At 45.7% G+C, this 12,510-nt stretch overlaps 2 protein-coding genes across 2 annotated transcripts; one reads left to right on the forward strand and one right to left on the reverse strand.

The window, feature by feature from the left end:
- The first annotated feature begins 355 nt into the window (after nucleotides 1–355).
- LOC119317204 (probable metal-nicotianamine transporter YSL14) lies at nucleotides 356–4,900 on the forward strand. Its single transcript, XM_037591631.1, has 6 exons — nucleotides 356–883; nucleotides 2,291–2,454; nucleotides 2,545–2,642; nucleotides 2,724–2,858; nucleotides 3,106–3,295; nucleotides 3,419–4,900. Exons 1-6 carry the CDS (start codon nucleotides 439–441, stop codon nucleotides 4,520–4,522), a joined length of 2,136 nt encoding a protein of 711 aa, XP_037447528.1. The 5' UTR covers nucleotides 356–438; the 3' UTR covers nucleotides 4,523–4,900.
- Nucleotides 4,901–5,593: 693 nt separating this feature from the next.
- LOC119317205 (replication protein A 32 kDa subunit B-like) lies at nucleotides 5,594–10,292 on the reverse strand. Its single transcript, XM_037591632.1, has 10 exons — nucleotides 10,032–10,292; nucleotides 9,836–9,946; nucleotides 8,037–8,134; nucleotides 7,904–7,945; nucleotides 7,740–7,817; nucleotides 6,728–6,806; nucleotides 6,545–6,616; nucleotides 6,380–6,465; nucleotides 6,091–6,159; nucleotides 5,594–6,014 (listed from the first exon to the last, which is right to left on the reverse strand). Exons 1-10 carry the CDS (start codon nucleotides 10,164–10,166, stop codon nucleotides 5,930–5,932), a joined length of 855 nt encoding a protein of 284 aa, XP_037447529.1. The 5' UTR covers nucleotides 10,167–10,292; the 3' UTR covers nucleotides 5,594–5,929.
- Between the last annotated feature and the right edge of the window lie 2,218 nt (nucleotides 10,293–12,510).

Genomic DNA, 12,510 nt, shown 5'->3' on the forward strand with positions numbered 1-12,510 from the left:
AGAGAGAGAGAGAGAGATTACAATCTGCTATTATATCGTTTGAATTGATTTGATTCGGGAAGGCGTCGCTGTGGCAGGAGCACGCCATAGGAAGGAACGAGTTCGATAAGAAACGGTGCGTGCGGTTCGGCCGGCCCATGCATCGTGGAGACGACAAATCAAATCAAATCAAATATACTACCCGGCCACCAGCAATCCTGCGCCGTCCGATCCCATCGCGACGGTCGCCAAGCGCCTCGGGGGACGCCACCCCCCACGGCACAGCACCCGCTGCCGCACGGGCCACACCCCCAATAAATATTGCCCGGCACAGCGCAGCGCAGACAGCTCACGCCTGACGCCGGGGCCGGGCCGTAGCCATCGCGCCCCCCCACCACCACCACCACCACTCCAACGAAGCAAGCACCACCACGACCGCGAGTCCGAGCGGCCAAGCCAATGGCCACGCGCACCACCGCCCACGGCGCCACCGGGGACGACGAGGTGGCGGAGGCGGCGGGGACCGCGCTCCGCCACCGCCACGGCCACGCGGGCAAGGGCGCGGGGGAGGCCGCCAATGGCGGCGCCAGCCCCGAGGACGCCTCGGTGGAGCAGGTGTTCGCGGACAAGGCGGTGCCGTCGTGGAGGGAGCAGCTCACGGTCCGGGCCTTGGTCGTCAGCGCGCTGCTCGCCGTCATGTTCAGCGTCATCGTCATGAAGCTCAACCTCACCACGGGGATCATCCCCTCGCTCAACGTCTCCGCGGGGCTGCTCGGCTTCTTCTTCGTCCGCCTCTGGACCAACGCCTTCGAGCGGATGGGCCTCGTCGGCCACCCCTTCACCCGCCAGGAGAACACCGTCATCCAGACATGCGTCGTCTCCGCCTACGGCATCGCCTTCAGCGGTCGGTAACCTCCCCCAACCTTCCACTACGCTCGGTTACAGTTACAATTAGTACAATTGAAGCGTGCTACTAGGAACATTGGGTTTTGCGAATGTCAAGTTTCAGCGTCGGCTTTGCTTCAACGCCTCAATTTCGTGCTCTTACCTTCGTATGAAAAGTTTTATCTGACATAAATTGACCAGTAGACGAATCCATTTCCTTCGTGCGTGTATGTCGATAGCTTTGGGATTCGTCGTAATCTGGGCTATGGGGGATAAGGAGGAGCACGATGCAGATCTGGGCTCAGGAGCTAGAGGTGGGCATAGCGTTTTTGCACTAGTGGGTTGGTGGCTTGGGGCATCAGGGAATCCGTTGTTTCTTTTGCCCCCAAAGGAAAAATACGAACCAGTCGCATTCAAATCCTCCAAAGTGGGTTTATGATGAGAGCAACGATAGGGAAAGCACAACACAAGAAACTTCTTGGATTCGGACTTGTGGTTTGATAGGTGTGTTAGGTGGACTGCAGTGTGCCTTTTGTTCTCCTAATCTTCCGAAATAGCTGTTGGAGACGATGGTCCTTGCGTGCACCTGACTGAATTGTGAAGTATCACGAAATTAGGGACCATTTTTGGTTGGTTCATTATAGGTGAATGAGTGAAGGAACTAGGTGCAATGGTCAACAACATCTTTTGAAGTTTTGGCGCTGGTGATAAGGATGGAGAGGCAAATTACAGCTAGTGTTGAGGACAAGCTGAAAATGGTGGAGCGTGCTTGCTTTGACTTCTCACCTTAAAATAGATAGATGCACGGCTCATTGTTTTCTAGTATTTATTTATCTATGATAGACATGACGCATGCATGTGAAGCATTGAGTCCACATGAACATAAACAACTAGTATGGTCTGTGGGTTTATTTTGGAACCATGTTACATGTACGTTCAAGCTTATATGGGAATACTTTCATGTGATAGTCACTGATGTCATACAGAGAGCGCCGCAACAGTGCACATACGTCGCTGATTTGAAAATTGACAGCAAATGTCCTTTGTTTATAAGTTGGTCTATGTGGAAATTCTTATCAGCAGCCTTACATTTTTTTTGCATATGTTCCTGTTTCTCTTGCAACTGCACCAGCAGGAATTTCCAGGATGGTGAGCAATGATTAACTGATTATCTATGTTTCGAATTGGTCATGGGATGATTCGCAAAAATATGTGATCATAGGATGAGGGCATCATTCGATGCATGAAATCAACTGCTTGATTAATTTCTGTACTTGTGGATAGCACACAGCACATAACCCTTTTTACCTTTGCTGATCGATCTGCCTGCCTTGTGAAACTGTACTCGCTAGTATGTCATTTTGCACGAACAAATAAATTTGGCTAATTGACATGTTGATATGCTTATTTGTTACGATTGGTTCAGGTGGGTTTGGCAGTTATCTATTCGGAATGAGTGACACAATAGCTAAGCAAGCAACGGAGGCTAATGATCCTTGGAACATCAAGGAACCTCACCTTGGATGGATGATAGGCTTTCTTTTCCTCGTCAGCTTTATTGGGATTTTTGCACTTGTGCCCATGAGAAAAGTAAGACCTTCAACATGTTTCTCCCTTTGTTCTTACTAAATAACTGTATACAAGCAAACTTTGTTCTCATCAGCTGAGTTGCGCTTCCAGATCATGATTGTCGACTACAAGTTGACCTATCCAAGTGGCACAGCAACTGCTTATCTCATCAATGGTTTTCACACACCTGAGGGCGCCAAGCTTGCAAAGTATGTTGATACAGTTCTGTTCTCTACTGCTTATACAAGTGCCAAAAAACTTTGCTGACAGCAGTGACCATCTTATTTCAGGAAGCAAGTGAAGATACTGGGCAGGTACTTTATGGTGAGCTTTTTCTGGGGCTTTTTCCAATGGTTCTTCAGTGGTGGCGATGACTGCGGTTTCAAGAACTTCCCAACATTAGGCCTTGAAGCTTACAAGAATAGGTCAGTAATGGCATTATCTTGGTTCTGCTGACAGCATTGATTATGATTTGTCCAATATCTGGGAACAACTTAACTAATATATCTACAGAAACGTCTATATCTTGCTACACTATGTTTTTCTTCTATATCATGGTGGAAATTATTTATGCTTATGTACCTGCTGCAAGATAATGTCTAGTGTCTGAACATTTGCTTACCGTAGTTCCAAGGCAGTCTCCTATACTGAACCTAACTTATTGTCTTCCAGGTTTTACTTTGATTTCTCTCCTACATATATTGGGGTTGGCATGATCTGCCCACACATCGTGAATGTGTCTGTTATGCTAGGAGGTATCATCTCGTGGGGTATAATGTGGCCCCTCATTGGCAAGAAAAAGGGGATTTGGTACCCTGCTTCTCTCCCAGAATCTAGTCTTCATGGGCTGCAGGCTTACAGGGTAAGCACTCTGATCTTGCCACTGTCTTCAGTTTTGTCTAAGCTAAAATCCAGCAATGTTGTCTGAAAAAACCAACAGTTTTGCGACCAAGATTTTTGATTGCTGGTTGCTTTACCATTACAGGTCTTTATATCCATTGCTTTGATTCTTGGGGATGGATTGTATAACTTTGTCAAGGTGCTTATCCGCACAATTGCTGGCTTCATATCAATGGTTCATAAAAATTCAAAAGCCATGCTTCCTGTTTCAGACAATGGCAGCCCCACCGCTGAAGCTATGTCCTTTGATGATGAGCGTCGCACTGAACTATTCCTGAAAGATCAAATCCCCATGGCAGTTGCATATGGAGGCTATGCCGTAGTTGCTTCTATATCTATCGGCACTCTTCCTCAGATCTTCCCGCAGCTCAAGTGGTACTACATTTTAGTTGCCTATGTGGTAGCACCTGTGCTGGCCTTCTGCAATGCCTACGGAAGTGGGCTCACTGATTGGTCCCTTGCCTCCACCTATGGCAAGCTTGCTATCTTCGTCTTCGGTGCATGGGCTGGCCTTGCCAATGGCGGTGTGCTTGTAGGACTTGCCGCGTGTGGTGTGATGATGAGCATCGTGTCAACTGCCTCTGACCTGATGCAAGACTTCAAGACTGGTTACTTGACTTTGGCGTCACCAAAGTCCATGTTTATCAGCCAGGTGATAGGCACATCGATGGGCTGTGTCATTTCGCCCTGTGTCTTCTGGCTGTTCTACAAGGCCTTCAGCGACATCGGCATAAGCGGCAGCGAATACCCAGCGCCTTATGCCATTGTGTACCGAAACATGGCGATATTGGGTGTGGATGGCTTCAACACGCTTCCGGAGAACTGCCTGACTCTCTGCTACATCTTCTTTGCTGCAGCTATTGTCATCAACCTGATAAGAGACTTGACACCGCACAAGTTTTCGAGGTTCATCCCGCTCCCTATGGCAATGGCCATACCTTTCTACATAGGATCATACTTTGCGATCGACATGTTCCTGGGCAGCTTCATACTCTTTGTTTGGGAGAAGATGAACAAGGCAAAAGCAGATGCCTACGGACCTGCTGTCGCTTCAGGGCTGATTTGCGGGGATGGGATCTGGACCCTGCCTCAGTCCATTCTTGCCCTTGCCAAGGTGAATCCTCCCATTTGCATGAAGTTCTTGACAAGAGGAGACAACGTCAAAGTGGACAAATTCCTTGGTGGCTAGTCATGGTCAGTCCTGGTCTTCTACGGAGGACAAGGGACAACGGCAAGCCACGGCCACGCATCAGCATCAGCATGTAATTACAGCCACTTCCCAGGCCACTTGTTTTGTAGAAAAGCCAGAACTTGGGTCCATGCAAGGGAGAATTATCCCTACGAATCAAATTTCTGAAACGGTTGTAGCTGTTCCTTCACAATGTAAAAAAGGAAGAGGAAAAACTTTAGAGGCAGAACGACATAGTATTAGGTCTAGCAGCATTTCACATTTTGTCTGTCTTGTGTAACTGTGGCGGCTGTGAGTTGTGACATGTTCCTCCATAACATTGTTCGATCTGGATCGTAAGAGCATCTCCAACAGATATGAAAACTGCGGCCTTGCCCACGGTTTAGTGCATTTTTACCCAAAACACCAGCTCCAGCCCTATGATCCCCAAATTTTAGCTCCAATGCTGCATATTTCGAACTCTTTTCACTCCGCCGGCCACCATGAACCCCGCCGCTCTATCATGCGGGTGCTAGCGCTATCTTCTTTGTTTTTGTCAACTGAAGTCGTGCGTTGGAACTGCACTTATTAGTTCGTCGTGCGTAGAACTGCACTCATTATTTCACGTGAGCATCAAACCATCCATACACACACAAGCTTCTATACCATATAAATCCCACTTGTCTACCAACATAAATATATTACCTCATCCCTCAGTGACCAGCTGCCCCCTGACCCCGTCGAGCTCGCAAAATAGCCGCCATGTCCCGTCGACGCCGGCCGGACCATCACACCCTTCGGTGCTGTTCGCCACGGCCACCCGTCCCCACCGAGCTCGCAACACGGCCACCCACACCTCGCCATCCCTAAGCTCCTGCCACTATCACTGAACTTGCCCGCCACCGTCCCCGCCAAGCTCCTTAGATCAGCTTCCAGCCTCCCCCAGTCGTATTTTGGCAGCAGTTTTACATCATCTGCTACGGCAAAAATAATCTGGTGCCAAAAACCTTCTCTCCTTTTTGATATTGCATTCTTTTGAGGTGCACCGAGCATTTGGAATCAGATGCATGATATGCATTTTTAGGGCAAACATTAACTGAATCCAGAAACAATATGCAGGGCAGAGTGCATACACCAAGGTCATAACCACAAACAAGTCGAAACTAATTGCAGGTCACACAGGCATGGATGTTCTGGAGGTACTGCAGTAGCAAACACAAAGCACCTAGAGATCTAACCTACTCATATCCATTACACATAAGGCGCAAGTACTTAGATATGCAACTTAACCTAGCCGTTAAGTTGCTCTCCTTGCGACTGTCTAGAGGACCAGCAAGCCACTCTGCAAAAACAACTCTTGCAAGAGTGCTTATATTATTTCGATAGCTCCAGGGGAGCCTAACGCTTGCATGCGTGGACATAGCCATATCAACCATTCAGTGTAGACTTGTAATGGTTGTCATCGATAGTTGGATAGAGGTTGCCAAGATCAATAAGATGTGCAACAGTCGACCTGTGAAAAAAATCAGGATTATTAGAAAGTCAAATGTACAGTATTTCAGAGGGGCCGGGGTAAAGGGTGATGATACCTGGCAACTGCATCTGATATGTTAAGACGGCTTGCAACCTGTGCGATACTAACTCCATGGTCCAGGTTTCTGCAGGAACACAATGCAGTCAGTGTTCTCCACTCTATAAATGAGAGAATACCTAACAATATTGAGGCATATATACAGCAGAAAAGCTTATATATCTCCCATCAGCATGACCATGGAGGCCTGGAAGGGGAGGGCCGGAGGGGACACAGGTGGTACAAATTATATGGAAAGGAACACACAAGCGCTAACATAACATGACACTGCAGCACAGTTAACTTACACAAGCACTGGGTCATGAAAAACATTCATGACCATATCAGTTAACTCTTGCCCACCAGCATTCCCAGATGCAGATAGTGTTGGGGCCTGAGTAAGGAGGAGAAAAAAATGTTCGACAGCAATTCAGTGGATTCTAGTAAAATGATGATATACTTCCTCAAATTACCTGATTATTAGGGGGTGGAGCTTGGTTCCATGTTGATGCATTAGCAGTTACTTGGGGCTGCGTCGCAGATTTCTACCAACAATAAGAGATCCAAAGAAATGAAAGCATCTTCAGAAATCATAGATACTGTTAAGTTTGTACAAAATAAAATCCTACTAGAAAGAAAGGCTTGGATGACAGTACCTTAGCCTTGGCAAGATCCAAATGCACATAAATGCAGTACAGAAAGTGATGTGTTATATCATTGTAGTTGGTTACAAGCCTGACAAAGAATTCATATAAAGTAGTATTAAAATGTAGCTGAACAATGTCAAATGGGTATAGAAAATATTCTCATAGGTTAGACAACATTCCACCACAGAAAATCTTAACTGCTTTTACATGCATCATACAGCAAAACACTTTCAGTCTTATATATCAACGCATTTGGATGAGAAACAGTCGACACTAAAACAATATTAACAGCACCATATCAGTATGTTGGTCAGAACTCAGAAGTACGGTAATCACATACGTGTGCATGTGTACTACAACATTTAGATATTTATGATTCGTAAGAGGGACTGTTATCCCTAACACCAGCCATTTAAATTGTTCTACTACTTCTGCGCATGGAAAAGCTGCACAAATACAAATCACCTTTATAGTGACATGATTCAATAGAGAGCAAATCTTTATACAGCAAACTTCACTAAAATACTAAGGCTCAGTTTGCAGCAGCTGAACTGCGCAACACTGAACTTCATACAGTTTGGCCATTTGTAAGGTGACCCGTAAAATATCATTTATAAGCTGATCAAATTGCACATCGTGAGACCTAGAGTCGCACAGAACTTCTTGTGGAACTTCATGTGTAGAAGTGTGCAACTGGCATTGCATACTTCTAAAATGTGTCCATTGGATAAAGGATTAAGGGTTGTGGTTGCGATTTAGAAATATGAGTTTCTCAATCGACTTAGCAATACGAGTTTCTCAGTCAACTTAGAAAGAAACATTCACTATTTAATAATCTGCAGTGGGAAAATGTATCCATAAAGGCAGGAAAAGGGTGGTTACCCAACAATAAAAGAGGCAAAAACTGTTGGACAAACAACATTTTTATAATTCATCACAATGCCAAGCACAGCCTAACTAACGAAATAAATTATTGAAAGCTCACATTCTAATATCATACAAGGAGGATCAGAGTGCTCACCGCACGGAATAAGCAACAATGTGACGCTTCCCTTGAAAGGCTTTCAGTCCACCATTGACAATAACATAGTCACCATCCCTTGTAAACAAAAGAAGATGAAGACGTAAAGTTTATTGCATGGGAAACCAATTTCCCATCATATGACAATTAGTTTTAGTCCTTACTTGACTAAACCCATTTCTGTATTGTCCGATGTCTCATTTGCCCTGGAAAAATAAAATAAGGGACAGCGTATATGGGTGACACTCCAAAATTTGGTCGACTGTAGACAAACCAAATCAATACATAACATCTCACCAGCGATTCACTTCTATCCTGCCTGTACCATCATCAAGAATGAATCGTACATCTGTGATCCGCTCTGCCTTATTCATCATGCGTCCTACAAGCCTAACCTGCAATCCAGGGCAATAAAACAATTAGATAAACAGCGAGCTGATCTCTGTCGATCTCGATAGGAAGCAAAGTGTTCAAAGAAAAACCATTTCAAAACCACACTACACAGACAGCCAAAGGTCAGTTGCCATTGAGCCCTCTAAACTGCGTCCATTTCACAAAACCACAAGGTTCGGAATACCTTCACGTCAGTACATGACTGCACAATCCTTGCACTTGCACTGCAGCCAGCCCCAACCTGATTAACTGGCTGAATCAGGAGTGTTTTACTAGCAATTTGGGACATGTGTATGGTTAACCGGGATGCCTCAGTGGCTCACTAGCCATGTGTATGCTTAGGAAGTACTCCCTCCGTTTACTATTATAAGATGTTCTAACTTTTTTTCTAAATTAGATGTACTCCCTCTGTTTTTATTTAGTCCGCATATTAGCTTTGGTCAAAGTCAAGCTTTGCAAACTTTGACAAAGTTTATAAACAAAAATATTAACATATACAATAACAAATCAATACAATTAGATTCGTTATTGCATGTACTTTCACATCATATAGATTTGTTATGGTAAATCTTTATATATTTTTCTATAAACTTGGTCAAACTTTACAAAGTTTGACTTCAGTCAAACCTAATATGCAGAGTAAATAAAAACGGAGGGAGTATGTAGACACGGTTTAGGCCTCCTTTGGTTTAGAGGAATTTCATAGGAATTCTAGAGGATAGGATTCTTATAGGATTTTTTCCTTTAGAGCCCTTTGGTTCATAGGAATGGATTCCTATTCCTACATAGGATTGGTTCCTATCCTCCACATTTCATAGGAAAATAAAAAAGAGCCTAGACTCAATGGAAAAATTCCTTTGGTGTCAACCAAATGACATCTTGTTTCCTATTCCTACTCTTAGGATTTGAGATACATGTCATCTCATTTCCTACAAGATTCCTATTCCTATGATAATCCTATCCTATGAACCAAAAGAGGCCTTAGTGTGTTTGTTCACTCATTACATTGAGTATGTAGTCCATCTTGAAATACCGAAAACATATTATAATAGTGAACAGAGGGAGTATATGTGACAAGTGGAAGGGAGGCCACAAGAGCCTCCGGCATCCCTTCCATCAAACGGACATCAACTCATGACTCTGGGAACGCTGGTAGCAAGCAGTCCCATTGGTGTAGGCCATTTAGGCCCCCAGTACAGATGGTGGGTGTGGTTAGGAGAGGAACAGAAATTACAGAACTTCAGCAAATGCAATATGGACGCTAACCAAGGTACTGTTTCTTTCCCTATTGCATAGTTGAACCAATACACCTGGCCAGTGTTATATGTTCAAATTTCAAATCCGCTTGGCTAAATAAAATTACGAGAGGAGATTCGTTTCCTCTTATATATATAGTACTCCCTACGAGTACAAATATGGATCGGAGGGAGTAATAATAATTTAAGAACGGACATGTTTCAGTCCGGAGGAAGGTTCTTTTTTTCCCAGGAAGATGTTGGTCCGACTATAATCCGCTCTGCCAACTACAATGTGAAACCTTTCACAGTAAGCATACAAAACAAGTCGAATCAGTGCTCAAACAAAAGAAACGATTGTTTTCCCCAAAAAGGAGAATCGATTATTTACAATGTCATTAAGCACCGGCTGAAGAGGTGTTCAAAAAAAAAACTAAAAAGCACCCGGCTAAGAGGCAGGATTCGTACCGTGGACACCTCGGTGCCATTGACAACGAAACTGGACTTGTCGTCGTTGGTCTGGGACGCGTCCATAATCTGCTTGACGGTGAGCGGGAGCAGCGTCTGCGCGCCGCGAGTCTGGGCGGGAGGGAAGGGCGTGATCAGATTTGGGGGCCGGAAACAAAACAAGGGGAGATTGGGCGGGGGTACTAGGAAGACGTACCTTGGTGATGCCGCCGCCGCTGCCCTCCGGGGTGTTGGTGGTCTGCGAGGGCATGAACCCGCCGCCGCTGAAGAGGCTGTTGGCGTTGGCGGCGCCGCCGCCGTTCCCGTCGTAGTGGTCGCCCCCGTTATACATGGTGAGGGCGGACCGGTGGCTGAAAACCCTAGTCTTGCCGGGGAAGGAGGGGAGGGGAGAGGGAGAGGGGCGAGGGCGGGAGAAGGGGGTAGGGGCGGTCGTTTTGTTTTGTGGGGAGGGGAAGGAGGGGGTCTTCTCCGGTACGAAACCTTGGGTCTCCGGTATGGGTATGGCAGTGCGGCGCGCGGCCCAATGGGTCGGCAGGCGCAGGTCGCCGGGTGGCGGTGCGGCGCAGCGTCGGGTCAAGTCACGGGTAAAAAATTTGCAGCCGGGCCCCGCGCCGCGCGTCTGATTGGTTTGGATGCGTGCGCGGGAGCGGTGCGGCTCGGGGGTTATCGTGACTCGTGCGCTCACGGACGGTGCGCGGCGCAGCAGGAAGAACGCTGCTACACAGACGACAAACCGCGGACGATTTGCAGACGATGTAGCACATCAAGCCGCTCATGTGTAAAGCAAAACTAAACAACACCGTTCGATCCAACATCGTCCAGTGTTCGGCCGGAGTACTGTCGTCTGTATAGTAGTTTCGCAGCAGGAAGAACGCTGCTCTCAGACGACGCGTGGCCTATTTGCGCAGGGTCAGGCGAGCCCAGGGCATGGGCATCTCCCACGCGGATTAGACATCATCGATCTGTGGCATCTTTGGTCTGATCTTCTTTTTTATTATCTAAATTAATACTCTCTCCATTTCACAATATAGTGTTTCCTCTATCTATTTGCTTCAACTTTGACGTAAATTTAATTATCAAAACCGATTGCAGCAGGAGCAAAAATTATATCAGTGAATTCGTATTTGAAAGAAGCTTTCAATTATATAATTTTTTCTTCCACCGCAGTTGGTCTCATTGGTTAAATTTACGGTCAAAGTTTGACCTCGGGAAACACGAGCACATTATATTTTGGAATGGAGGAAGTAGCAATTTGATCATGTATTTGAAGGAAACATTACCGTTCAGACGGCTGATGCATGCGCTTCAGTCGTCGTTTGCGTAGCTATCGCATCAATCCTGATCGAGCGCTCATGCTGGTCATAAGTCCTGCATAACCTTTTTTTTCTTTTGCAACATGGGTCTTGTTTCATAAGATTTCTATGACAAGATTTTCTTTTTTCCGAAATAAAAAATGGTTTATCGTGAAGTTTTTCTCCACAACATGTGCCTTGTTTTGAAAACATAGCCCTGACCATGCGTTGCAACATAAGACATTTCAGAAACATAGCCCATGTTGCAGAAAACGTCAAAGAAGCACCCGTTGTGACAAGTCGTCGTCGTCGTGCGGGACCAACGACGATCGGCGGCGCTCGATGTCCGCTCGGGCCATGGTGTAGTGGCGGCGCAACAACTATCATCTAGCCGGCATGTCTCGGCTAGCTAGATGTTGTAATGGTGGACCTTCGTAACAAGGTCATTTTTGCAAAACCTCTTAACGCAACAAGATAGTTGTTGCAAAGGTCCGCTGGTGAGACAGATTAGACCTCTATTTCGGGCGGCATGCAACGGTTGTTAAGACGTCTGATCGAATCAATTTATCACCCGACGAAAGTGTAGCGCTGCTCATATTTAAATAGTTGTAAATAAATGCAATAGTACCGAAAGCACCAATATGTTTTGTGAGTTTATACATCCAACAATACCGAAAGCCCCCTAGTCCGAATTGTGCATGCCTAATTCTCAAATTTAGGCCTCCTTTTCACCATCCTTTTGCGCAAAGGGTTTGTACATGCTAGCACGAAAGTCTTGAACAAATTTTGTTATGTCGGACCCAAGTTTGTCGCATTCATGAACAACAGTTTTTACTCATGCCTTGATAACTACGTTCATCTCCTCAAGCTTAATCTTCTTGTGTTTGCATCTCCATAGAAATGTCAAACATCTTCGACCGCTTTTCGTCATTCGCTTCATTGCGTTTGGCACATGGTCTTCCTTCTTCGTCGCGATGTCCTCGAACTTCTTTGACACCTTGGTCGTCGCCCCTTCTCGCTTCTCCTTCTTCGTGTCTCATTTCCTCCTCTCGAATGGTTGGATCAACATCACGTCTTTGGGGGTGGAGGCGTAGGTGGAATGAGCAATGCTTGCCACTTGCTTTGTTCAACTTGTATAAATAGTACATCTACATGAATGACCTTTTCTTGGTCTTGCAGCACAAGGTGCAAGCTCGGTTCGAGTAAGACAATGGCACGATCAACAAGTTGCAACATAGAGCAAACCAATCCAATAATAAACATATTGGGCTATAAGAAGCAAAACTTACTATTTCAAGGGTTTTGTGTTTATTTATACATGTCACAATGCTTATTGACTTCATGTTGAATGATGTGTCATCGATGGCCTAGCGACTTCGCACT

This window comes from Triticum dicoccoides, chromosome 6A (assembly GCF_002162155.2).
Source record: "Triticum dicoccoides isolate Atlit2015 ecotype Zavitan chromosome 6A, WEW_v2.0, whole genome shotgun sequence".
NCBI classification, from domain to species: Eukaryota; Viridiplantae; Streptophyta; class Magnoliopsida; order Poales; family Poaceae; genus Triticum; species Triticum dicoccoides.

Coding starts and splice junctions, on each gene's coding strand:
- LOC119317204 (XM_037591631.1), top strand. CDS start 439: ATGGCCACGCGCACCACCGCCCACGGCGCCACCGGGGACGACGAGGTG. Junction 2,859..3,105: donor CTTGAAGCTTACAAGAATAG/GTCAGTAATGGC, acceptor ATTGTCTTCCAG/GTTTTACTTTGATTTCTCTC. Junction 3,296..3,418: donor ATGGGCTGCAGGCTTACAGG/GTAAGCACTCTG, acceptor TTACCATTACAG/GTCTTTATATCCATTGCTTT.
- LOC119317205 (XM_037591632.1), bottom strand. CDS start 10,166: ATGTATAACGGGGGCGACCACTACGACGGGAACGGCGGCGGCGCCGCC. Junction 9,947..10,031: donor GCGGCGGCGGCATCACCAAG/GTACGTCTTCCT, acceptor CCTCCCGCCCAG/ACTCGCGGCGCGCAGACGCT. Junction 6,617..6,727: donor TGGATCTTGCCAAGGCTAAG/GTACTGTCATCC, acceptor TATTGTTGGTAG/AAATCTGCGACGCAGCCCCA.